The sequence below is a fragment of the Dendropsophus ebraccatus genome, chromosome 5 (genome assembly GCF_027789765.1).
Source record: "Dendropsophus ebraccatus isolate aDenEbr1 chromosome 5, aDenEbr1.pat, whole genome shotgun sequence".
In the NCBI taxonomy this organism is placed as follows: domain Eukaryota; kingdom Metazoa; phylum Chordata; class Amphibia; order Anura; family Hylidae; genus Dendropsophus; species Dendropsophus ebraccatus.
Window position 1 is genome coordinate 145,473,378 of NC_091458.1, and position 25,960 is coordinate 145,499,337.

The 25,960-nt window shown below is 42.6% G+C and overlaps 1 protein-coding gene across 3 annotated transcripts; it reads left to right on the forward strand.

The window, feature by feature from the left end:
* Positions 1-2,529: 2,529 nt before the first annotated feature.
* SFPQ (splicing factor proline and glutamine rich) lies at positions 2,530-24,643 on the forward strand. 3 transcript variants are annotated; one of them, XR_011363225.1, is made up of 12 exons: positions 2,530-3,504; positions 3,746-3,934; positions 8,678-8,979; positions 9,087-9,182; positions 9,748-9,944; positions 10,262-10,346; positions 10,469-10,589; positions 10,734-10,779; positions 10,860-10,978; positions 23,494-23,545; positions 24,417-24,481; positions 24,592-24,643. XR_011363225.1 is itself a non-coding variant. In XM_069971555.1 (10 exons), the coding sequence occupies exons 1-10, from the start codon at positions 2,611-2,613 to the stop codon at positions 14,974-14,976; spliced, it is 2,199 nt and encodes a 732-aa protein (XP_069827656.1). In that variant the 5' UTR covers positions 2,531-2,610; the 3' UTR covers positions 14,977-15,630. The 3 variants fall into 3 exon arrangements, 2 of the variants coding, with proteins under 2 accessions (XP_069827656.1, XP_069827657.1); XM_069971555.1 differs by lacking the exons at positions 23,494-23,545; positions 24,417-24,481; positions 24,592-24,643 and adding an exon at positions 14,827-15,630 and having other exon boundaries at positions 2,531-3,504; XM_069971556.1 differs by lacking the exons at positions 23,494-23,545; positions 24,417-24,481; positions 24,592-24,643 and adding an exon at positions 14,827-15,630 and having other exon boundaries at positions 2,533-3,504; positions 10,469-10,583.
* The last annotated feature ends 1,317 nt before the right edge of the window (positions 24,644-25,960 follow it).

A 25,960-nucleotide genomic window follows, 5' to 3' on the forward strand; every position in this document is an offset into this window, starting at 1 on the left:
ATTGTATTATTTGGAAATAGGGACGTTTAAAAAATGTACATGTATCCAAACCTTTTATTTTTTTTGGGGGGGGGGGTGGGGGGCGCTTTTTTTCACATTCGCCCTGTAGCTAAAATGACCTAGAAACTGCCCTGCCCTCATGTACAAAACTGCTGCTACTGAGACACCCCTTATTTACTATACTACCGCTGTTGCTCCTACTACTACACCCTTCATGTACAATACTGCTGCAGCTACTACTACGCACCTCATCTACTACTACACCCCTCATCTGCAATACTGCTGTAGCTACTACTACACCCCTCATCTACTATACCCCTACTACTACTAATGCCCTTGTTCTGATACCACCATAAATATAAACGCTTGACTTTGATTTGCCAATAGCAACCAATCACAGTCTAATGGTCCTTTTACATGGAACAATTTATCGTTCGAATTTGCACGATAACGATCGAATTCGAACGATAATCGTACGTGTAAACGCAGCAAACGATCAAACGACAAGCGATAAATCGTTCATTTTGATCTTTCAACATGTTCACAAATCATCGTTGATCGTTCGCAAAAAATTTGCAGATCGTTCAGTGTAAACAGTCTTTCAACGATTTCACCTATGTACCTATGTGTGAAATAGGCTTAAACGATCACAAAACGATCGCATAGCGAATTTTCCAATACGGTGTATTGTTCCGTCTAAACGCTGATCGTTATAAAAAAAACATTGTTCATTCAAAATCGTTAATCGTGCGATCGGGCAAATTATCGCTCCGTGTAAAAGTACCATTAGGTTTCAATTTTCAAGAGCAAGCTGTAAAATGAAAGCTGAACAAAGGGTCAGACATGTTCAGCTCCTCTTTCCCCTTCATCCACTCATATGTTTGGGACTTTGAGGCCCCGTGCACACAAAGCAAGAGCTTTGGAATTGTCCACCGAGAAATGCCGCCAGCCTCTGTGTCATAAAAACACTCTATGGGAGCATCGCGTGCTGCATCTCTCGGCGCTGAAGAATGAACATGTTCATTCTTCAGCGCCGAGAAAGGAGCCGCGTGAGCCTCCCATCGACTGTCATTATGACGCGGGGGCTGGCGGCATTCCGCGGTGGACAGTGCCGCTGCTCTTGCTCTGTGTGCATGGGCCCTAAGGGGAATTAATAAAGGAAAACCAAATGTTTAATGAGTCTACAAGGTGGTATAGCTGTCCAGTGGTTGCCACGTCATTCCTCGGATCTGCAATCCGCTTCCCAAAAAAATAAGACATGTCCTAGTGTGAATCTTAATTGCTGAACAATTAGCCAATAGAAGTCTATGGTTACAGATGTAACCTCCTTAATGTCCGCAAAAAATGAGGATCACCTTTTTTAAAGTATTACCCTCCCATTTTTTTTTTTTTTTTTTTGCAGATCTACAAAAAATGCTCAACAGACAAATTTATTGTGGATTACAGACATATTATACTGTCCTAAAAAATCACTGATTGTGTGAATGAGGCCTAAAAGTTATCTCCTACCGCAGGATAGGGCAGTTTGGACTGTACTGGACAGACTGGACTGCTGGGAGACAAGAGATCCTTTGTTCTCTGTGTAATGGTAACGACAGTTTGGGTGTTGGGTCACGGCTCCTATTACTCTCTATTCTGAATATTGCTGAGGTGCTGTACCCCAGTTCTTCTGATCAGTGGGGTCCCAGTGGTCACACCACCAACGATCAGCTGGTTTTCATATGATGTGATGTTTTACATTATATGTATATATATATATATATATATATATATATATATATATACACACACACATATTTTTTTTCTTTTTATTGCATATAGATGTGTGTATATATATATATATATATATATATATATATATATATATAATCTTTTTATAATATATATATATATATATATTTTTTTTTTGTTCTCTCTCTTTTTATTGTAACCTAGCATTGATTTACATAGGCATTGTTTCAGAAAGAGGAAGTGGCTTTTAGATGCCATCTGTCCCCCAGCCTATTGTAACCGAGCACCATTGGTCACAGTTATCAACACCGAAACTAAATAAGGTTTAGTAGCCTGTAGTTGTCTGCTTGTATCTGATTCTGAATGGATATACACGGATTATTATATATACGGATGATGAGATAGACGGATGATTATATATACGGATGATGAGATACACGGATGATTGTATACACGGATGATAAGATACACGGATAATTATATATACGGATGATGAGATACACGGATGATAAGCCACACACGCAAGAACAAATAAACACGACCCCCTTCCGTTCATTCATCCACATAAACATCAGCCTACATGACCCAGTGGCAGAAATTAAAATGAAAGAACCCCCATTGGTTGTACGTTCTGTCAATCACCGCAGGGTCCAATCACCGTCAGCGTTTCGCTCATGATGCCCCATTTCCCGTTCCTGTGACTAGGCTCTCCCACCAATAAGTGTCAAGGGTTAGCCAGTCGGGGCTGTCTTATTGGCTGATATCAAAGGGGGCGTAAACAAACGCTTTCTACATAAGCAAAGGACAAAGCCTCCTCGCTGTCTTCGTCCGCGTCGCCATTTTGCTGTGACGAACGTGAGAGCAGAATCTCTGAGAACCATGTCCCGTGACAGATTCAGAAGCCGCGGCGGAATGGGCGGAGGTGGAGGAATGGGGGGGATGAACATTTACCGTCGGGGTAATGGCGGCCGCGGAGTTATGGGCGGCATGCCGAATTACCGCGGAGGACACGGCTACATGGACAACCGCGGCCCTTCTAGTCACCTTAACCAGCAGCAGCAGCATAATAGAGGCAACCAGAACCAACAGAAACCGCCGATGAACCAACAGCAGCAGAAACCGCCGCAGCAGCAGAACCAGAACCAACAGCAGAAGCCGCCGGCACAGAACAACCAGGAGCAGAAACCCGCGAGTCAGGAGCCCCCGAAGACCCCTCAGAGCCAGCAGCAGCAGCCCCCCCAAACCCCGCAGCCCCCCGCCGCCAAGAGCCCCATCGCCAAACCCCCAGCACCGAAACCGGCGGCCCCTCAGACTCCCGCCGCCTCCCCGCAGACCAAGCCGGCGCCGTCCCCTCAGCAGAAGCCCGCCAGCACCCCTCAGCCGTCACCCGCCTCACAGAAGCAGCCTGTCCAGAACCAGGCCCAGAAACCGCCGCTGCAGCAACAACAGCCGCCGCCTAAGGCCGCACCTCCCGCCTCACAAAGCGCAGCTCAACCGCAGGCCCAGCAGCAGCAGAAGCCCGGACCCCCTCAGCAGCAGAAGCCGGGACCACCGCAACAGCAGCAGCACCAGAAGCCGGGACCACCGCAACAGCACCAGAAGCCCGGACCCCCTCAACAGCAACAGCAGAACCAACAGCAGAGGCAGCGGCCCGGCGGCAACCCCCAGCCCGGCCAGAAGAGGCCGCACCAGTCCAGATTCCAGTCACACCCGCCTCAGCACGAGCAGCAGGCCACCGAGAGCAACGTGAGGGACGAGGGCGGCTGGAACGATGTAAGTGTTAACGGTAACGAGTGTGTAACGTGGTGTAGACGTGCGCGCGCGCGGGGGGAGCGGGCGGCATCTTGTACTTTGGCCTGTGAGGGAAGGCTGGAGGTAAGATGGCCGCCAGGGCTGTGCCGGCTTTTGTGTCGCCTCCATTTTGGGTGAAGGCCCCGCCCCCTCATGTGCAGCGCGGCAGGGCGGGCTGTCAGTGCGCTGTACAGGCGGCCGGTAACTGTTCTGTCATCCGCAGGGGGTCAGGGCCACGCTGTCCCTACTGAAGAGGCCCGGGGAGAAGACCTACACCCAGCGCTGCCGCCTCTTCGTGGGGAACCTGCCGACCGACATCACCGATGAAGAGTTCAAGAACCTGTTCTCCAAATACGGGGAACCGGGGGAGGTTTTCATCAACAAGAACAAAGGCTTCGGCTTCATCAAGCTGGTGAGTGTATATACCTGATGTGCCCTGCCAGGGAGTTGTATGTCTTATTAGAAAACGGTTTAGATTAGATTTTTCTTAAAAATGTGTATTAAGGGTTTTTCTTGTCCATTTATTATACAGCAATCCTGACATCTTGCCGTTTTCCCTATGGCCACTAGGGGTACTACTGAGTGCAGACTTCCTGTTGTCTGATAGGTTGGGGCTATGGAGCTTATTGCTTAGCAGTGTCCCATAGGAAGGATGCAGTCTGGAGATGTTCACTGTCTATATACATACAGTATGGGGATGGGGAGCCTTCCACTGTCCAGGCATGATGGCAATTGTAGAGTTGCAGCAGCTACAGGGCTGGAGGTTCCCCATCTCTGTAGTAAAGCATGTCACTGAAGTGACTGTACATCAGGCCAGGGCTGGAGCACTAGAGGCGGGCCAACACACTCCCAGTGGGAGGAAACCCTGTCCCTGTATGACATTGCTCCATTAGAATCAATGGAACTGTGTCATAGAGGGGTGGGGGTTTCCTACCACTGGGGGTGGGGGTGTTGGCCCGCCTCTAGTGCTCCAGCCCTGGCCTAATGGTACAATCACTTTAATGCTGTTACGGCAAGTTGGCATCCACTATAATGTGATATATTTTTTTTTCTCGTTGTAAGGCTGGGTTCACACTATGTTATTGCAATCATTTTTTTTTTGTTGTTTTTTCCCCAAGCAACTGTGTGCATCCCTTTTGATCAGTTTTTTCATTCTGTTCCATTATGAAAGGATCAAAATAGATCAGTTTTTTTTAACCTACACAAAAAGTCAACCTTATTTTTGTGTTAAGAATAACAAGGTTGTTTTTTTTTTATAATGGAAACTGATGCGCCCTTTTTATTTATTTATTTTTGCAAAAAGCGGATGTGAAAAAGGTAGTGTGAACTCAGCCTTAGGGTGCCTTCACACCTACCGTATCGCAGCAGAAAATCTGCTGCGGATCCGCAGCAGATCCGCAGAAGAGTTAACTAAGTGAATGAACACAGCATTAAATACGCACTGTCAAATCCGCTGCGGATCCGCAGCGGATTTGATGCTGTGTTCATTCATTTAGTTAAATCTACTGTGGATCCGCAGCGATACGGTAGGTGTGAAGGCACCCTTAATAAGAAAATAGAAACAGATATGCAATTTTCAGTATCTGTCTCATTGGTAATAGGCGACCCATTCCCTTTAAGGTTCCCATACACTAAAGTCGATGGGTTTGGCCATTTAGTATAAAGTGTGTGGGAATGTCCGTACTCTGACAGGTTTTAGGTATAATGGGTTATCCCTCTCCAACACCAAATAACTTATGTCATAGTCTGGCGGCTTATCCTTCCCCATAGTCTACATTAACGACTTGTATAGTGCTGTGGCTGTATAGTAAGTGATAAACAACCTGTTGTGTAACATGCTCCCTCGAGGCCCCCACTGAATGCTCTGGCTTCTCCTGAGACTCTTCTCGGTATTGGCAGCCCCCTCAGCCCATCACTGACTGCAGCAGTGCTGTGACCTCTGTTGAGACTAGCAGAATCCTTCAGTCTCTTCTGGGGACTGGGTGTTTGTCAGGCTTTGTTCACATATTGCAGTCATCCATCAAGCAGCCTTTTCTTTACAAAGCAAATCTGTGCCAGATAGAACATAAGTTTGTCATTGTGCTCAGTTTCAGCCTATGGGGCACCATATGGGAAGCTGGATAAAAAGATTACCAATAATAATGTTCCAGACTGCAGACACTGTTGGCTGTTATAAAAGGTACCATGTGTCTCCTTGACCATCAGTCTGCCCATAATAAAAGCATTGTTGTACATTACAAAAGGAATGTCAGAGGCTTTCTGATTGCTCCGAGCTGGAATGTCTCCTCACTCCCCATCCCCGAATCCCATTTGGGTGCTTACTATCACTAAAGCAGGGATAGGGATGTAATGGGGAGCAGAGAGGCTCTGACACAGTACACAAGAGAATTTAAAGAGTCACTGTCGTAATTTTTTTTTTTGCAGAAATCAATAGTCCAGGCGATTTTAAGAAACTTTGTAATTGGGTTTATTAGCCAAATCTGCCATTATCTGCATGTAAAAAGCCTTTTCCCAGGTCCCCCCCTCCTTCCTCTTTTTCATCCACTCTGAAAAATCTGAAAATTGTGACTTGTTGCAGGAGACGTACCCTGTCTGCTCTAGGGAGAGGGGAGGGGGGAGGAGGAAGGAGGGAGTTAGCCGGCAGCAGAAAGCAGATAACAGAGGATTACAGGCATGGAGCTGGGTGACAGCTGTAATCCGAGCTCAGACAGGTCACTGGTGATGGTCAGAACAGATAGGGGTGAGGGATTTGTAGATTAACTCTTTGTTGTCCTGTTTTGGTCTTCTCTTTAGCTCTCTCCATAGGAGAACAATGAAGACAGGGGGGAGAGCTTCAAACTGCTTTTTCATGATAAAAATGCATTTTTCGGATAATAAACCCAATTACAAAGTTTCTTAAAATCGCCTGGACTATTGATTTCTGCAAAAAAAAAATTCACGACAGTGACACTTTAAGACTTTACTTTTAAAGTATGCAGCTGACAGATTCTGACAGATTCACTTGAAGAGAATTACCAGTGTGGCTGCTATGAAGCATCATGTTTTACTTGTGTGGATTGCCAGAATGAAATGGCTACGTAGCTAGGTTATCTCCTCAAACAGTAAACCTAAGGTCTGGAGGCTTCAGATGGATGGATCTATACATGGTTGTGAAATCTTGAGTGAAACCATGTATATGATCTGCAATAGTTCCACAATCACTGCATTGTCCTTTTAGCTTTACATCGTGACTTTAGACTGTGTGTAACTGCTCTGCCGTGCCTAACCTTCCTGTGTGTGGGGAAGCGGTTTGGCGGTAGAGAACAGGCAGCCGGATGATAGTTGGGCCATCAGTTATTGATAGTGTATGGCCACCTTTAAGAGTAACTAGAGATAAGCGAACCGGGTTCGGGTTTGAGTCCATCTAAACCTGAACGTTCAGCATTTGATTAGTGGCGGCTGCTGAACTTGGATAAAGCTCTAAGGTTGTCTGGAAAACATGGATACAGCCAATGACTATATCCATGATTTCCACATAGCCTTAGGGCTTTATCCAACCTCAGCAGCCACCGCTAATCAAATGCCAAAAGTTCGGGTTCAGATGGACTCGAGCATGCTCTAGGTTTGCTCATCTCTAATAGTAACCTCCAGTCTCAACTCCTGTAAAGTAATTTTACTTTTTAACAGAGTAACCGTGTTATACTTCACATTCTTGTCTTAAAGGGGTAGTGCGGCGCTAAAAAATTATTCACAGAATAACACACTACAAAGTTATACAACTTTGTAATGTATGTTATGTCTGTGAATCACCCGCTTCCCTGTGTCCCACCACCCCCACCCATGTACCCGGAAGTGTGGTGCATTATACATTACCTGATCCGTGTCGAGGGTCGTCCGCCATTTTGTGCCAAACGTCATCTTCGGACGGACGGCAGAATCCCTGCCGCCGCCCCCCCTCCGCCGCGTCATCAGCCACGATTGGCTGAGCATAACTGTGCTCAGCCAATCGCGGCTGAGCACAGTTGTGACGCGGCGGACGGGGGGGGGTGGCGGCAGGGATTTGGCCGTGCGTCGAAAGATGACGTTTGGCACAAAATGGCGGACGGCCCTCGACACGTATCAGGTAACGTATATTGCACCACACACTTCCGGGTACACGGGAGGGGTTGGTGGGACACGGGGAAGGGGGCGATTCAGACATAACATACATTACAAAGTTGTATAACTTTGTAATGTGTGTTCTGTGAACAATTTCTGAGCGCCGCACTACCCCTTTAAACTTGTGGCGTAGCATGGGACCAGGTGATTGTTGGGCCTAACCTGAAAAGGCAAACTTTGAAAAATGTATAATTCAAATAGCCGTTGTCCTTGTGATTTGTAAGGCCTATTAACACATCCAGTTTGTTTTTCCTGGTCTGCTATTGATCCATGTAATTTGGTCCATAATTGCATCTGTATCCACATGTGGTGAACTGGTTAAAAAACTGTTTAGTTTGCTTTGAATTGATGTGCCATGATGTGACAATCAGGAAAAACATGGCTCCTGTAGACTTCTATTGGCTAATATGTGCCTTGATTTCATCAGACATGTCCTATATTTACCGGTATGCATTGTCTGAATACTCTGTCCATAGTCAGATTCGCGATCATGGACAATTACACGGAACTTGTGAATGAGCCCAAGTCAATACTTTTACCATCAAAAAGCTTTAGTCACTGCCACTAGGTCTTACTTCTCTGCCATCTGTCTAACTGGTGGGATAGGTGTGAGGCTGTGACCAGCCAGAGAAGTAAGGAAAGAGCCAATCTGTACTAATTGCAAATGGACACACTGCCCTCCCCACCCCTGTATGACGCAGCTCTATTGATTCTAATGGAGCCGCATGATAGAAGCAAGGGAATTCCCTCCCACTGGGGGTGGCCTGGCCCATCTCCTGTGCTTCAGCCCCGGCTCTGTTCCCGTGGATAGAACTGCGCCGTACACTGGAACCGGGCCGCAGTAAAATAAAAAAAAAACGGACCGCGGCACCGGCTTCTCCATGATGGCACCGTTCTATTCCTGGGTCAGACTAGAGGACGTACCTGATGGTACATCTTCAACATATGGTCTGCTTTAATATGAATACAGGATAAGTTACTGTTCTGCTAACGTCGCATTTCTTTCTTTACTTTCTAGGAAACTAGAGCACTGGCTGAGATTGCCAAGGCAGAGCTGGATGACTTCCCAATGAGGGGTAGACAACTCAGAGTACGATTTGCCACCCATTCTGCCGCGCTTTCTGTGCGCAACTTGTCTCCATATGTATCGAATGAGCTCTTAGAAGAGGCCTTCAGCCAATTTGGACCAGTTGAGAGGGCTGTGGTTATAGTGGACGATCGTGGTAGATCCACTGGAAAAGGAATTGTTGAGTTTGCTGCCAAACCAGCTGCCAGAAAGGCATTTGAAAGATGCACAGAAGGAGTGTTTCTTTTGACAACGTAAGCTTGCTTGTGAACGGGCTGAGGATGTGTTTTTTTTTTTTTTTTTTTTAGGCACTTATTTTTTTTTTTCCAGTATATCTAACTTGTGTTGCATTGACTTTTAGGACACCAATGCCTGTTATTGTGGAACCTCTGGAGCAATATGATGATGAGGATGGGCTTCCTGAGAAACTTGCCCAGAAGAACCACTTATATCAAAAGTAAGTCTGAAGTACTGTGTAAAACTAATGTAGACTACCCATACCAACCAGTCACAGCTCCAGATTTTATTTGAGCTAAAAGCTGTGATTTGGTTGCTCTAGGCAGTTTACATAAGTTTGTTGTTTGTTTTTTGTTTTGTTTGTTTTTTTTTTCTCATGTGAATCTAACATAAATTTTGGCACCACCTTGAAGGGCTCCGGTTTTTAAAAATCTTAGTCCACAAAAGGTTACACAATTCCAAATACTATACTCTAGTCGGGCGCACCACGCTCCCTACTAGCTTATGATGCTGCCTAATAAAGGGCTGGATCAGTAATGTCATTCCTGGCCTCTTACATAATAAGTTGTCATGAGCAGGCAGGGGAAGTGGTGCTACACTGTACATTAGCATAGCTGGGATTTCAACCTCTTGAATGTGGATGTCAGGTTTTTAAAAGGAACATTGCTGGATTCCATGTGGTCATGTATAATTCTCCGTAATCAGTCTGTTAGAATTCCCTTGTTTTGTGCATCAAAACAAAAGATGTCTAAACTATCCTAACACTAATAATCTCTTGCCAATAGGGAGCGAGAGGTACCGCCTCGGTTTGCTCAACATGGCTCCTTTGAGTTTGAATATTCACAGAGGTGGAAGTCTTTGGATGAAATGGAAAAACAGCAAAGGCAGCAAGTGGAGAAAAACATGAAGGAAGCTAAAGAAAAGCTTGAAAGTGAAATGGAAGATGCTTTCCACGAACATCAGGCCAACCTGCTTCGCCAAGGTTAGTATGCCAGTTTAGTTTCCGATGCTGGTAGTTACAGTACAGTGGACTTCCCCCAAAGGTATCTGTATGATGCATTTTATATAGTGGAGTGGTGACATATTCTGATTTTTAAACTTTCTGGTAAACTTGACGTGTAGTTGCATTTGATAAAATTGGAATTTTCTGGTCCACAACAGAATGCAAATGCTTCTAGATCTTTACTGGGGAAACCAGAACATATTCATTGATGGCCTTGTGTATGCTTTTATAAGGCCCTTTGCTGCCTTGTGTAGTAAAACCTATTCAGCATGTCATCAAGCACTATCTGTTTTTAGATCTGCTAAGACGACAGGAAGAGCTTAGACGTATGGAGGAGCTACACAACCAAGAAATGCAGAAGCGAAAGGAGATGCAGCTAAGGTAAAACATGGCTTTTGCCGTCTGCTAGTTGGGGTTGCTAGCTTTTGTTTTTTTAAACACCCCCCATGCCCTATGCAGAGTCTTATTAGCTTTCACAACAAATGTTTGTCGCTTTTTAACAGACAAGAGGAGGAACGACGCAGACGAGAGGAAGAGTTGATGCTTCGTCAGCGTGAAATGGAAGAGCAGATGAGGCGCCAGAGAGAAGAGGGCTACCGTATGGGATACATGGACCCAGTGAGTGTATGGCCCAAACTTATATCATACCATACCGTAGCAACCAGAGCTCTGGGCAGATGACCCCACATTCTATTTTACTTTGATAAATCTGGCCCTATGTCTCTACCTCAGTCCTAAATTCCTCTAATAAACCTAATTCATTTACAGAGGGAGCGGGAGATGCGCATGGGAGCAAACTCTATGTCCATGGGAGGTGAGAAACCATTTGCTTTGTGCTCAGTAAACTGGAACATGCATTTGGCATTTACCTAATGTGTTTGATTTTTATTTAAGATCCCTATGGTGCAACAGCACAGAAGTACCCACCCCTTGGGGCACCTGGCATGGGTTATGATGGCAGCCCAGGTGTGACCCAGGCAGCAATTGCCTCATCGCTAATGGCAGGGGACATGGTAATGTATCCAGATGTGATCTGATAACTAGCATGTTCATGAGACACAAGAGACTAATAGCAGTTGCACTTGTGGTTGTTAGAGGATTTTGGCAACAAAATGCTCAACCACAAATGTAATGTCTATGCCTTTTTAGAAGTTGTCAAATACAAAAGCATCCATTTTAGTCTCGTTGCTTTGACACCTCTTCACTACAGATTTCTGGAGTCTTGTATCTAGTGAGTTTTATTCTCAACTTTAATCTAAGATTTTGCTTTCAGCTTTATATTTAGTCTTAATGCATTGTAAAGAGTATGGTCCAGAGTATCGGAATAAGCTTAGGCAGGTATTTGGCTGAATTGAATATGCACCTAAGCCAAGTCTGCTTGAAAAGGACAGACCTTTATTTTAGAGGGAGTCGTGAACAGCTTTCTCATGTTTACTGGACTACATGGGCTTCTCTCACTCTTGACACTAGACGTTAAGTTTGCTCAGTAACAAACGGTTCACCCTCCTATTGGCCTGTGTTAATTCTTTAACTATTTAAACTATTCTGGCCAAACTTCTTACTTCTGCCATCGACTGAATCCTTATTCTCCTGTAGGTCATTAAGTGCAGATTGCAGCAATTTACATACATCTAAGTAGTTTGTTAGCTATTACTAAAGACTGCCTGACATGACAAGCATCCTGTCATGAATGGTCATTGATATTTAAACAATTTGAAACACTCTGGCATATCCCTGAATTTTTTTTTTCAAACTTTTTCTGCATTGACATCCGTATAGCAGTGTGACATTTTTGTGCTCTATAACGATAGCATTTGGAGAAGTGGTATTACAGGAGAGATTGCCTTTGTCACTTACCATAGCATCTGCCAAAAGTCACAATCAAAAAATTTTAATACCATTATGCATATTAGTATAATGCCCTGGATGCTCCTTCAGTCTTCCCAACCCCCAATTTTGATGACTATAAAGATGTTAAAATTGGCTGCAGTAAAACATGTAGTCTTCACTCCCAGCTATGCTATTACATAGCTATATTAGATGGTCTGCTTTTCTGCAGACTTGGTTTAGATAAGTTTGTGGTAATAGTTATCCTACTCAGGGTATTTCTGTATTCTAAAACGTTTAACTAAGAATAATTCAGGTGATTGGCTGGTAATCATCCGTTTGCTTGTGGCCTAGGCTGAATGCCATGTTGTTAAACAGATTGTCACGTAGAATCAACTTAATGAAGTCTTCCATGGTTAACAAACATGAAAGATGTGTTGACCCTTTGTGTCTTGAGAACAGCCCTCACACTTCAGACTACATCACTTGGCCACATGAATGGCCTTGGGTTTTGTAGGTATGAGCTTTAAAGTTGGGTGCCACTTGATTTGACAAAGTTGAATCAAAGTTCTGTAGGTCAGGACTTCTCAAACTTTCTGCCGGGACCTCAACAGTTGAACATCACGGAGTGGGCACCTTCTGTAGTTCTGCAGAGTTCATATGAACTACAAGTGGTCAAATATCAAAAACAAAAGACGCAAAGATTGCATCTGCATAAAAAAATGCAGAATTGCTTCAGTACTTAATTACAAATGCACAAAAATCACAAACCAGAGTCGTCCTGATATCACAGCAAATCCCCAGGTAACGTACACTAAAAATATTATGTAACTGGTATTCAAACTGGCTAGGTCCTGTGTGCAGAATCATAGCCCCTACTCACTGGGCAGACTCCTCCTTAAACTTGTGATAAACGTGGAAATGTCATATAACTTAGTTATTAAATGGAATCTGGGGAATCCTTACAGGAGGTTTGAGAGGTTGCCCAGTGATTTCGGTGGCAATGGTCCTGGTTTTGTATACCAATAATTGGTTAGACAATGGTTTTAATACTGATAGGGTGACAAAATGGCACTCAATAGTAAATTTATTGGAGTGCTATCTTATTTCTTTCCATATCAGTATTACAAAACTGTTTTTCATAGTTGTGAGCACCCTAGCCAGAAGACTTAGTATACATGCACCTCATGTCCAGCTCCTACTCACAATCACTTTAAGCAGTGAATTGTGCCTGTAATCTTACTATTGATATTTTAGTGTGCCTGTTGCCTGTAGGTTTGTATCATTTTAGTCTGTTTTGTGGTGATTATGCACTTGTGATTAGATACGTCAGATACTTGGCGTTTATTATTGATAGTCAACAGTTGAAGGCGAAGCCATAGCTTATAAATGGTGCTCATGTTATCCTTCACTTGTCTCGAACATAGTAAAACATCAGAGTGGTTTTACAGGTACGTTGTTTTATATAAAATTAGTCTGGGTGCTACTTATAAAAGTACATGCCTGTGTGAGCAACCCTGCAATGTGCCAAGAGCTGGGAATGACAAGCTGCTGCCATCACACACCTGCCTATTAATCCCTTAATTGCTGTAATTGGGGTTTCAGGGGGAGTACCTGTTACTGACTGACTGGGAGCCCTGCAATGACTGCGGGTGTCCAATCACTTTCCCTGGCAGGCAGAGGGATTATTCATACTTACCCCCTTCAGATTAGCAATCTTCTCAGTCTGCTCCGATAAAACTGAACTGTGCTACGATCAGTATATGCGATAGAATGATTTCTTACAAGTTCCCTAGGGGGGCTTATAAAGTGTAAAAGTTTTAAAAAATGACACTCCCCCAGTAAGTTTAAATTGCCCTCTTTTCTAGTATTCAAATGTGTAAAACATTTGGTATTGTAGTGTGGAATTGTCCATTCTAGTAAAATATAACCATATTTCCGTGTGGTGGGGGGTAACCAGTGTTGCTGTTTTTTTTTGTTTGTTTGTTTTTTTTGGGCCCCCAACCAGCACTGTTGGGGGAAGAATAAATTATGGCTCTTAGAGGAGGAACACTGGTTCATTGTGTCCTGGACATCATGCATCAATGACCTTTGGTCATAAAGGGGTTAAAAATGGCAGCACCCAGACTAGTTAATATAAAAATGTCCTTGCAAACCTCCTTAAAGCAGTACAATAGTCTGTGTTTGAAATATCTGAGCTGAGTGTTAAGGCCACCCCAACCACTTAATTCCATCCATGTATATAATTTCCTGTTCAGCTGGCAAAATGGCAGCACTTGCTTTACAGCTTCGCTGCTTCTATTGAACTCCTCAGCAGAGAACATGCATCTCCCCCCCCCCCCTTTATAAAAGTGATCATTATATGATCACTTCTGTCTGAATTCCCTTCCCTGGGAGGGTTGTCTCTGAGAAGCACTGCTCTAGACACCTTTGGGTATATGTGGTTAGCAACGTTGGTTGCTTTTGCAATAGCAGAACTTTTATATACTGTAAACTTTCAATGGTCAGAGTTCCACATGTTGGTATTCTGAAGTGATAAATGACCTGTTGAAGTTGTTCATGGTGACCAATGTTAATGGTGTAATTCTGTATGGCCATGCAGTAGCTTCTAGTACTTTACTAGTCATCAGTCAGGGCCATAAACTTGGTTTCATGTTCGTTTCCATCCATGTAAAATCGTGTTATTCAGACAAATGGTACTCTGCCTGTATACAGGAGTACCTTTGCATCTTGACTTTAGCACCATAACTTCCCAGCTGCTCATTTGATGTGCTTTGTCGAGCACAACTAGAAGTCTGTATGAAACAGATGTATGAAACAGATGAGCTTTATCAATTGTGGGAGCGTATCTCATGGTATGTGTGATACTTAACTAATTTGCAAATTACCCTTTTTTCCTTTCTATGTTCCTCGTACCTGTGGATCGGCTCACTGATGATTGTATCGACGAACCTTGACTACGGACCCTTCTAAAAATAACCATACTATACACATGGACGACTTCTGTAATGACCGGAACTTTGCTTTTCAATAGCGTAATGATCGGTTTGCCCAGGGAAATGCAGGGACCCCCAATGCACAGGCTTCCAGAGGGATTGGGGCTGTACCTCCTGCAGCAGCTGCCGGAGGCTATGGCAGGGGGAGAGACGAGTATGAAGGGCCAAACAAAAAACCCAGGTTCTGAACAGATTCCCTGAAGTCCTTTTTTTTTTGTTTAATATATTTTTTTTTAACTTGCATTTTAGCGAGAAGGTAACATTTTTATGGATGCCTCTGCTTGACCCAGTTATTTGTAAAGCCAGTTAATATATACAGATTTCATTTGTGACATGTTCTCATTTGTTTTATGGCAGTTTATGTGGTTCCCCTTATCTCCCCTTTTTATATATAATTTTTTTAACTGTGCTTGAGCTATACTGGTTGCTACACAATGCTTTTTGGATGATGCCATATAGGTTTTCATCAGTTGACTGGGATAACAGATCTCGGGAGCTGCAAAAAAAAAAAAAAAAACCTTGATAGCTGCATAGTAACCCCGCAGCATGAAGTACTTTGCCTCTGATACATCCAGTGACGAACTGTAAAGCCAGATAGGCAGCCCCAAACCATGCATATAAAACATTCTGTGCAGCACAAACGTGGCTGTCTGTGGTATTGTCAAGATGGTGGTTTCATTCTCTATCTTGTGTGGTTTATCTGCTCAGTGTTCTGGGCATGATTTAATAACACACTAATCTTTATGTATTTGAGTATTGTGACTTGAGTAGAAGCTCCTTGAAATGTCCTTGTAATCCGTTGTATTAAAAAAACTTATAAATAAAAAAAAATGTGGAATGCTTATTGTGTTGGGTAACCCTATGGTCAGTACTGAAATAGGACTTCCAAGGCAGGGAGTTGTATACAGCAGAGTAAACATCTCTTCTGTTTAAGTAACAGTAATGTTTCTGAAGTAACTTTTCATAGGTTCAGAATTTGGCAGACCTGGGGAAATGCTTCTGTATGTAACAGCAAACTTGTCCTGTGCAAGTCTTGGCTGACTTTGCAGATGACTTGCTGTGCATGGTATATTTATTTATTTTTTACCCACTTTAAAAACTACAGGTATGCTCCTGATACTGTGCCACAGCTGCATCACACGGCTAGCTCTCTCTATATTTTTTTTCCCCATCCCCCATGTAAAAATTCTGGGAACCGCTCCCAAAAAAGTTTCTATAGCATTGTAGCAGTGTATATAACCATAATGAACAGGAAATTAAATGCTAGGGAGTACAAACTTGTGCGGTGTGAGTGGGGAAAACAAACTAACAGGACTTCAAATACTTAAAGGATATATTCAAGCATATATAGTAGGTTGCAGGATGGTATTAGCATTTTTTTTTTTTTACTAAAGTGTGTAGTTGATAGGATGTCCCAGCAGTAGCTGATCACTTTACATACCAAACATCTTACCAATGCTGAGAATAAAGGGACAACTGTATTGAATCAGGGCTGTGTTGAATCTAAATTCATAGCTAGAAATCACTTGAATGGGCAGCTGCTGTTGTACCTGAAAAGACTATAGAAACTGCAGTACCTTAGCGGCATAGGGGTCCAACATTTCAGACTTCCAAAGTGCCAGCGTACCCTAGTTATCACAGATAGAAATGCCCCTTTTTAAGAATGTTAAATGGTGGTCATTTTAGTGAACAGTAGTGTTGTAATCAGTATTTGGAAGTCCTGAATGGGTATGCATTTAAAGGGATGTTTGTGATAAAAATTCTTGGGCTAATGCAGTAAGTCTCACTAGAGAAGTTGATTTGTGGGTGCACAATCTTCCCAAACCACCCGGCAAAGAATCTCTGGGCCATATTGCCGTCAAATAAAGAACAAACGTGTATGGACAAAGTGGTAATTCAGACTGTAGCATTATTATACTGTTCACTGGATAGGTGGTAAATGTTAGATTGATGTGAGTCTTCCTGCTTGGGTCCCCACCAGTTTGGGGAAGCAGGCCACTCTAGTCTGGAGGCTGAGATTGTCTGGGAGGCTTTTTCTATAGAGCTGCTGTCAAGCATGTGACTTGGTTTAGCCAGGTCCTGATGGAGTCAGCTAAGCAGTGTTTAGACCAGTGCTTCTCAATTTCAGTCCTCAGGCCTCACCAACACGTCATGTTTTGAGGATTTCCTTAGTATTTCACAGGTGATATAATTATACTTGGTGCATCAGGTATTAGCACAGGTGATCTTTTTATGGGAAATCCTTAAAACATGACCTGTTGGTGAGGCCTGAGGACTGGAGTTGAGAAGCACTGTTTTAGACTCCGGTAATCTAGCACTTAGAACTTGTTGAGTGAATGGTTAATGCTTCAGCTGATACTCATTGGCACATAGCAAATTTCTAGTGACCTGAAGTACTTTTTGAAGTCTGGCTGTATCCTTAAAGCTTGAACCTTATGAAAATCGCATGGGTCACAATTTTTCTATGCAAGCTATAGTAGTATTTACTGTAGTAGTATCTTAATGCAAAAAAGAATCAGGACTAACTTATGTGAACTATTTTGATTTGTGTAATTTAGGACACGGCCACATCAACTTTGTTTTTCTCAAAGGTTAATTCTGTTTCCTTTTAAATTTCAGTGTCTTTGGAAAAAATATAAAGCTTCAACATTGATGTCTTGGTAGTAGGCACTTTCTCATCATTAATGTTTAAAGGCTTTTTTTTTTTCTGTTCAGAATGGCCTTAACTAGTTTGCATTATATCCAGTGTATGGTTGCAAGCGTACTTTTAAGCAGGCAAAGCCATTCTTGGTTAGACTTTTGGGAAAGCCTTTTAAGGGTACCTGTCGCAAAAATATTTTAAGAAATTGACTGGGGTTGTAATGGCAAGCAGTTTTTAGTTTAAATTTTATACATATGGCCAAAATGTTCCATGCAGCTAGTGTTTTTTTTAAACAGAAAAGTCCCTGTCCTCTGTGCACTTATACAACCTGCATGATGAACACGTCTTTCCTTGCATATCAACTGAGGGGAAATAACTTAGGCTAATTATATTAACTTTGACTAATCTGCTCAACAACTTACCAGGAGACAATGCTCTGTTATGTAATTCAGTCAGTATGTCAGTGTAGTTGGAGGTTTTGGTGCTGTGACAGGAGAGCTGACCATACAATGCAAGCACCCCTAGTATTCTTTGCTACTAAATGTGCAGTAGCTGTACACATCCACAGTGCAGGGACACATCTAGTGGCCATATGTATGTTGATTTAAACATAGAAAAGCTTAAAGGGGCTATCCAGCGCTACAAAAACATGTCCACTTTTTCCCCTCAGGTGTGGTTTGCAATTAAGCTCAATTTACTTCAATGGAACTGAGTTCCAAACCCCACCCAAATCTGGAGACAAGAGAAGGGGAAAAAGTGGCCATGTTTTTGTAGCACTGGATAACCCCTTTAAGGGTGCGTTCACACCTACAGGATTGGAGTGGCTCTTGAGCAGTTTCCAAAACCCAAGTTACATAAATGCACCAGGACAGAAAAATCTGGTAGCATTCCATGTAAATTGTATTTAGTAAAGCAGGAGGTTTAAAATGCAGCACCCAGATGAGAAAGCAAATTTGTGTATGAAGTACTTTTTTTTTTTTTTTTTTTATAAAGGGCAGCTGGAATAAATGTTACTATTAACACAAACAAAGGCCTATTTTTATTTTTAAATAAAGGGTCCTGATAAGATGCCGGCTCTTCCCTGATGTCTATGTTCAGGCCCCCCACTTTTCACAGCAGCTTACATTCTGGATTTACCACATTGTGTAGTTGAGAATTTGAGCTGGGCCTATATGTATGTGCGCTGCCGTGTGTTCACCAGGGGTAGTCTAAACTGGGCCTGTAGCAGTTGGCTAAATGCTGGACTGGCTTTAATTTTTTTAGCTTAAGTATTTTATTTTTTTTCAAGTTAAACTTTTCCTGTAAGATCTGGGGTTTAACTTGCAAACTTGCAGTTGTGTTACTCAGTGGATGTTTGAATCTGTCACAACCTGACTTTCAGTTTTTCTTCCTGGGGCGATGAAGTTAAGACTGTATGTAAAACTTCTTTCCATTATGAGCATTAAATATTCAATGCAGGCTCACCCAGGATATTTTGGAACTTGATAATGCTAACAGAAAATGGCTGGTAATCAAGACTCTTTAACTTTGTCACTTTTTAGAGGTATGGGGGCTTCCATTTAAAAAAAACTCCAGCAGCAAACTTGCTAGCCAGCAAACGTAGATTATTTTTTTCTTAATAGAAAGTTTTCTTCTTGCTATTTAAAGCAAGTTTTAGCAACAAGTTAAAATCAGCTAGTTGACTAACACTCATTGCTAAAGTCTTCTCCACTTAATCCTGGCAAAGATGTGTACTTCAGCTGTGTGATCTTGGCAGCCAGAGGCATGGGAACGTGTGTTAGCCACTTCATTTGCACGTACAAGCGTAGTGGCCGACTGTAGCAAGCAGTTCTGCAGTGCGTAACTTTGAGGAACATAGTGCTACCAAAGGACTGTAGGATCCGGGATGTAGTAGTGCCGCTTCAAGATTCTCAGTGCTGACCGTGTTCAGGTAGGTACATAAGAAATCCTCTACCTTGGTGAAATACTATGTAAAAAAAATTCTGAAATAACACTTCTGTTGAATGAAATGCAGTGCAGCACTTGTATGAGTGTCTCCATGCACTACAAAGCATGGTGCTAAATATCACAGCAGGCATTTACTTGCCTACAGGATTTCATTGCTTCTGTAATTGGCAAAAAAAATCAATGTTGGGATGGGCATCCGTATTCCTGTAACTGTAAGTTAGGTGTCTGGTAACTTTGTGGAATATTTGCTTTGCATTGGGTAAGGTCTGCTTTGATACCATGATGGTAAGAAAGAAAATTGTAAAGCCGTCACTCTTGATAAACTGATCCTTCAAAGTATGTTTTGGTCAACAGGAAGTAATTAAAAACTAGAGAATGAAGACTTTTTCCTATATAGGGAAATGTGATCAGTTTTTTTTTATTTTATTCTGGGCTGTATTCAAATTCCCCGTTTACTGCTTTTTCTCCAGCACTATTCAGTCTGATCAATCCTTGGCACAAGTGGAACTTAGATGTTCTATCATTTGTACAACTAGTGTATGTCAGAGCTGTTATCTTACAGGAATGGGAAAGTCCACTTTTTATGAATGTTAGTGCAAACCCAAACAGTAGGTGTTTGAATCCCACTGCCTGGAGAAGATGGATGTATCCATGTTTTCCAGGCAATCTTCAGGCTGCATCCACCTTCTCCAGGCAGAAGGATTTGAATTCATGCAAGCTTGCTAATCTTGCATTTTGCAAGATTCCTATGCGACGCAAGTCATCGCTTAAAAGGGGTATTCCCAGATCAACTAATAGTTAAAGGAAAAGACCTGTGAAAACAAAAAAAAATTAAATGAAGACAGAGGTGTGGGAACACTAATAAACAAAGTATACTTACTAAACCTGGGTCTGTCAGCTGCTGGCCTCCTGCAGCTTCTCCAGCTGCAAAGTCACATACCCAGATTGCCAGCTCAGCCGATCAGTGACCGGACTGGGACACAATTTGGCTAACTTGTCCCAGTCTACCCAATAACCCAGTCCAAAAAGAAATTCCACTTCTGCCAATTCAATACTGCAGCTCCTGATAGCATCTTAAAATAGATTTCTATAGTCTAGCGTGAGACAGGTTCAGGTTTTGTTTTCTTGCCTGAAACACTTGATTTGCGTTTGTTTTTTCCGGGCTACCTAAAGAATCAGACCACTTTCACAAACTGAATAATATAAGATTGCTTAAAATTTCCACACAAGTTCTGTCTTCCACTTTAACATTTTACTTTATTTCGGGTGTTTCAATGCAGGTAAAAACAGGCAGGCTGAAATGTTGAATCTTGGTGTTACCTGCCCCTAATAAGTGTTGGAGACATGAAGCCTCAGTATTGAATGCTTCAGGACAATAGCTTTTCAATGACTGCAATAATTGTCAATAGTAAAGGGAACCTCTTGGCAGTTTATGGTTCCTAAGGGTATGTTGCTTGTAGATGCCTTAAAGATGTGCTACTACCTAATGTGTTTTCTGTTTAAAGGGAAACAGCAGGTTAGACTCCAACCTGCTGTTGGGTTATAAGTAAGGCCAGACTGGTAGGGTTGTAGTACCCAGTGCATTAACCCTAATTGCCTAGTTTGCATAGTAATAAAATAAAGGATTTAGAAAATGATGCTGACGACGAAGGTAAAACTACCTTTATTCTTTTAGATTCTTGTGCCCTGCTGTTAATGTCTTTTAAAAGGAACCGGAGACTTTGCTCCTGTACCTTTTTTTAAATAGCTCTCCAATGCAGTTTGTCGGGGCAGCAATTTCAAAATCTTAATCTTTAATGGTCCGTTCTGGCGCTCAGTATGTAGGCATGAGTGCATAACCACGATGGCGTGTAGTCGTGCTACCTCTGTCCTTTTCCCAGCTGTTCATGCTTGATTTACAGCCTGGGCGCTGAGCTTTACATTAAAGTGTCACTGTCGTGAAATTTATTTTTGCAGAAATCAATATTCCAGGCGATTTTAAGAAACTTTGTAATTGGGTTTATTATCTGAAAAATGCATTTTTATCATGAAAAAGCAGTTTGAAGCTCTCCCCCCTGTCTTCATTGTTCTCCTATGGAGGGAGCTAAAGAAAAGACCAAAACAGGACAACAAAGAGTTAATCTACAAATCCCTCACAGGATATCTCCTGTGACAGTCACCAGTGACCTGTCTGAGCTCGGATTACAGCTGTCACCCAGCTCCCTGCCTGTAATCCTCTTATCTGCTTTCTGCTGCCGGCTAACTCCCTCCTTCCTCCTCCCCCCTCCCCTCTCCCTAGAGCAGACAGGGTACGTCTCCTGCAACAAGTCACAATTTTCAGATTTTTTGGAGTGGATGAAAAAGAGGAAGGAGGGGGGGACCTGGGAAAAAGGCTTTTTACATGCAGATAATGGCAGATTTGGCTAATAAACCCAATTACAAAGTTTCTTAATCGCCTGGACTATTGATTTCTGCAAAAAAAAACAAAAAACCACAGTGACTCTTTAAGTTCCCAGGGCTTGGGCTGCCAATCAAACATGAGTGGCTGAGAAGAGGGCAGAGGCAGTGTGACTGCTCCTACCCCATGGCTAGTTGCTGGGACTGAGTATTAAAGATCGATATTTTGAAACTGCTGCCCTGACTGAGTCTGCCAGGCAGTGTCAGCTGTGAACACCGGCTGTAAGGTACCAGAGCCAGTTCACTCTCCCTTAATCTTGACTATTGAGTGCATGTGTGGTTTCAGACACTTTCATGGCGCATAGGAATGATAATGTGGTGTTGAGGTGACAGAGCAGAAGACTTGCTCTATAGTCAACAGCCCATGCCTAAACCTCCCTGGCTGTAGCCAGGCCTACAGCTTGTGGACTGAACTGGAACATGATGCATTATAAAGCTTGAGCTCCTCCTAAAATGCAGTGTTCAGGTATTCTCTAAAGATTTATTAAATACCCCTGGTTAGTGCCAGGCTTGGTGTGCATTAAGCATACATTAGGGAAATCGAAGGATCGTAACTTGACATAACACACTACACTTGTGCGTGCAGACCTGATCTTCCTGTACATGTGGACTTTAGTTTTCGTCATTCTTCTACTGTTAACGTTCATGTTAGACAGTATTGGCTTCCCTTGATGCAGTGTTTTGTAATCTGGTGCATACAATTCTGGTATCTGAATGGATCATGGTTTAACTTCGGTAGTCTAGAGGAGCAGCACCTGTAATACTGCTCGGGTATTTCCGCGTGTGGTGTGGATGGGAAGACCTTATGTGCAACTGATAAGCTGTAAAAAGGAAACCATATAACATGTAGGTCAACTTGATAAAGTGCTGCACTGTGTTTTAAGTATTGGTAAATGATGCCTTTGGACACACATCAGAAGTGTTATATCAGAATACAGATGCTGCCTAAAGGTGCAGACTTAATGATTACAATGTAATCACGCTAAATCTTAAGGATGTCACTGTACCTTTACGTAGCAAGGGAACTGGGTATGTAATGGGGTTTTGTTGGGGGTTATTATCTTAATGACATAAACTGGTTGAGGCAGGAAGTTGTATGGAGTAATGGCAATAGTGACATTCATTCCTTAGTTTCTGTAGCCCATATACATACATTCCATTCACATTAATACAGAACAGTGTCAAATCTGCAGCCCTCCATCTGTTGCAAAAAGTAGAACTCCCATTGTGCCTGGACAGCTATAACCTTATCTGGTTGTCCAGGCATGATGGGAATTGAAGTTTGCAAAAGCTGGAGAGCTGCAGGCTTTGACACCTGTGATAGAAGCTGTATTGGCTTTTTGTTTCCCATTTTATATTTAGTGTATGCTGGAGGTATTCAACTGAATGCACTAAACTGCAGCAACAGCTCAGTCTATACTGCTGATCTCTATAATGAATGGGTTATACAGAATTAATGTATAACTTTGTAAATGGATACTATTATACATGCAGCAGTTTGGCTGTGCTCAGTAATTTCCTGTCCCACTTATTCACAAGTTGAGCAATTGAACCAAAGTCACAAGGCCTTACTATGCCCCAAATTGTCACTTGAAGAAAACACTTAAACTGCTTTTTACAGGACTTCTTCTTTAGTTTCAAAGTTTCACATATTCATTGTTTGCTGTCTACTTATCTCTAGGTATGGAGTCTAGATAATGGCTGACATGAACAACTTGGTCTTATTGTTTAAGGTATGTTGGGTCTAACTGCTTTACTAACTGGGTTCTGTTAAAATCATTGAATATACAAAGGGAGCTCTGTACACTTGGGATTATTAACCCCTAGACGACCCTGGGCGTACAGGTACGTCCTGGGCCGCCTAGGGGTGTTCAGAGCCGGGCTGTGGTCCCGGGTGCTGCTTGTAGCCCAGGACTGCGGCTATTAGCGGGCACGGTCCGATTGCTGTGCCCGCTAATTAAGTAATCAGATGCAGCTGTCAAAGTTGACAGCTGCATTTGATTACTATATGCAGCCTCATCCCTGGTGTTTAGTGGGGGCATTGCAGTGGCATAGCATTGGGAGGACTTATAAAGACCAGGATTGCTATTGCTCTTGTAGATCAGAAAAAGTGACCAAAATCTTCATTTACACAAATGACACAATTCGAGAACTATACATTGTGGTGCAAAGATTCCCTAAGCATTATGGCTCTTGGGAGTTGAGAAAAGAACTGCTTCAGTATGACCTGGACATTGTACATCAAGGGGTTAAAAAGTTAAATCTTTGAGGTAATCCAAATGCATTTTACTTCGACCTTCTTCAGGCAAAGACCAAATGTCACTATTCGGATTGCCTTACTTGCAAATTGAGGTTACCTTACTATCCAACATCTTGTGCACTGAAGTATGATATTCATCCATGTGTGCTACAGTGTACTGTCCTGTGCATTGTTTGATGTGCAAAGGGCCCCTCAATGTATGCATGGTTTTGCTATATTATAAAGTGAGCTTATTAACCCTTAAATGCTGCAATTGCTATAGATGACAGGGTTAAATCTGTGTGTAAGCATCCTATTTAAACATTTCAGAGTGCATGACAAATTAAATTCTTTCCATTTTACAGGCTTTATGGAATTGTCATCCAGACTGCACGGTCACTATGAAAGTAACTTGAAGATGAAAGAACAGGTACATCGCTGTGGAGTTAAACTGGTGTGATTGACTGTTCTACAATGTAGACCGCTGTAAACCAGATGTGCTATGCGTTAAGAGTTTTGTCGTTTTTTTTTTTCTTTCAGGACTGTCGGCTGTCAAATGGTCTATTTTCTAAATAAAGATTAATCTTTCTTATTTTGAGTGACTTATTTCAAATGACTGATTTAAGCAAATCAATTACATCTTTTTGCATCCATCCATAAGGTGACCATGCTCCTTTTGGTGTTCCTCCACTGTTGGTATAAGGTCTATGGAGGATTCCAAAGGAGGTCACAAGCTCCTTCATGCTCAGCCATCTTATGGACAAAATTGCTGTTTGCAAGGACTGGGTAACATGGGGAATTAGTCTTGTATGTCAAACCTGGGCCACTAAGCAGGAGCCATAACATTACTGTGAGCATACACCAGAATTTTATTAGACATTGGCCAACCAGTTTTAATAAAGTCCACAAGAATTACAACTAGAGATGAGCAAATTTAAAGTACAAGTGAAGCATTTTGCTAGGTTCTGCTGTTGGCTTGTCAGCCCCCTTCCTTTGAACTCTGTGCTGCTCTTTTCTGGGTTCCTGGAAAAGCTAGATCTAGTCCTGGGAAACTGGGAGGAGTTTCCAGCACTGGATGCAGCTTTACCAGGAACAGTGGAACAGCACTGGCATTCATAGGCAGCAGGCTGACATGCTGATGGCTGAGCAAAGTGCTTCACTTTGTACTGTATAAAATCTAAGAATACATGGGTTTTTAAATTGGTAACACAAGTACTGCTCTTTACTAAGTAGGCAGTATGTAAACTCCAACTTTGTCACTAGTTTCATTCTTCTGCCCAAACTGCAGGCAGCATGAAACACTTGATGGGTGTTATAATAAATAAATTATATATATATATAAATTTATAATATATTTCCCTGTCAGAGCAATCTGATTCAGGGGCTACACTTTTGCACAACCGGACATGCAGGATGGGTGTGTTGTGGGGTTACAGCCTCTTGTGGGTCAGTGTGAGGAGGCTGTTGGATGTTTAGAAAACCCTTGTGTGCAAGTATGTTAGCAGCTGAAAACTGTTATGTTTAGAGAAGCTAAAAAACTGACCTTCCTTTGAGCTAGTTGGGAATCTGGAGCATTACATTTTGTTGGCCACAAAAACTTTTTCATGTGAAACGCTAGTCTTGTTCTGAGAAATGAAGGCTATTCCATGTGAGAAATTGCCAAGAAACTGAAGATTTCCTACAATGGTGTGTTCTAGTCCCTTCAGAGGAGAGCACAAACAGGCTCTAACCAGAGTAGCAAGATAAGTGGGAGGCCTCTCTGCACAACTGAGCAAGACAAGTATTAGAGGCTCTAGTTTGAGAAATCGATGCCTCACAGGTCCTCAACTGGCAGCCTTATTAAATAGTACCCTCAAAACACCAGTGTCTACAGTGAAGAGGTGACTTGGGGATGCTGGCCTTCAGGGCA